At 56.4% G+C, this 296-nt stretch overlaps 1 protein-coding gene across 1 annotated transcript in view; it reads right to left on the bottom strand.

Moving 5' to 3' along the window:
- LOC119593349 (obscurin-like) overlaps nucleotides 1-296 on the bottom strand; it is a gene marked incomplete at its 5' end in the record, with an annotated part of 19,749 nt that overhangs the window by 14,097 nt on the left and 5,356 nt on the right. The window contains 1 exon segment of the mRNA XM_037942274.1: nucleotides 117-261. Coding sequence (XP_037798202.1) covers nucleotides 117-261 — 145 coding nt within the window.

The following is a 296-nucleotide window of genomic DNA, read 5'->3' on the forward strand; positions in this document are numbered from 1 at the left end:
ATCTATGTGCGTGTGCTAGTGTGTACGCAGGTGAATACGCACGTACATGTTCACAGACTGTATCTGTATTTGTTAGAGCGTAGATGTATAGATGCCTGAGTGGAAAAACAACTCACTTGTCGTAGTTGATCATCCTGTCGCCACGGTACCAGAAGACGTAGACGGGCGGCTCCGTGGCGCCCTTCAAGAGGCACACCAGCATGAGGGACGACCCGCTGTGGATGTAGCGCTCGGGCCCGCCGTGGATCTCCGCGTGCGCCACTGCAGGAGAGACGCGGCAAGGGTGAGGACGAGAC

Source organism: Penaeus monodon, chromosome 32 (genome assembly GCF_015228065.2).
Source record: "Penaeus monodon isolate SGIC_2016 chromosome 32, NSTDA_Pmon_1, whole genome shotgun sequence".
NCBI lineage: Eukaryota > Metazoa > Arthropoda > Malacostraca > Decapoda > Penaeidae > Penaeus > Penaeus monodon.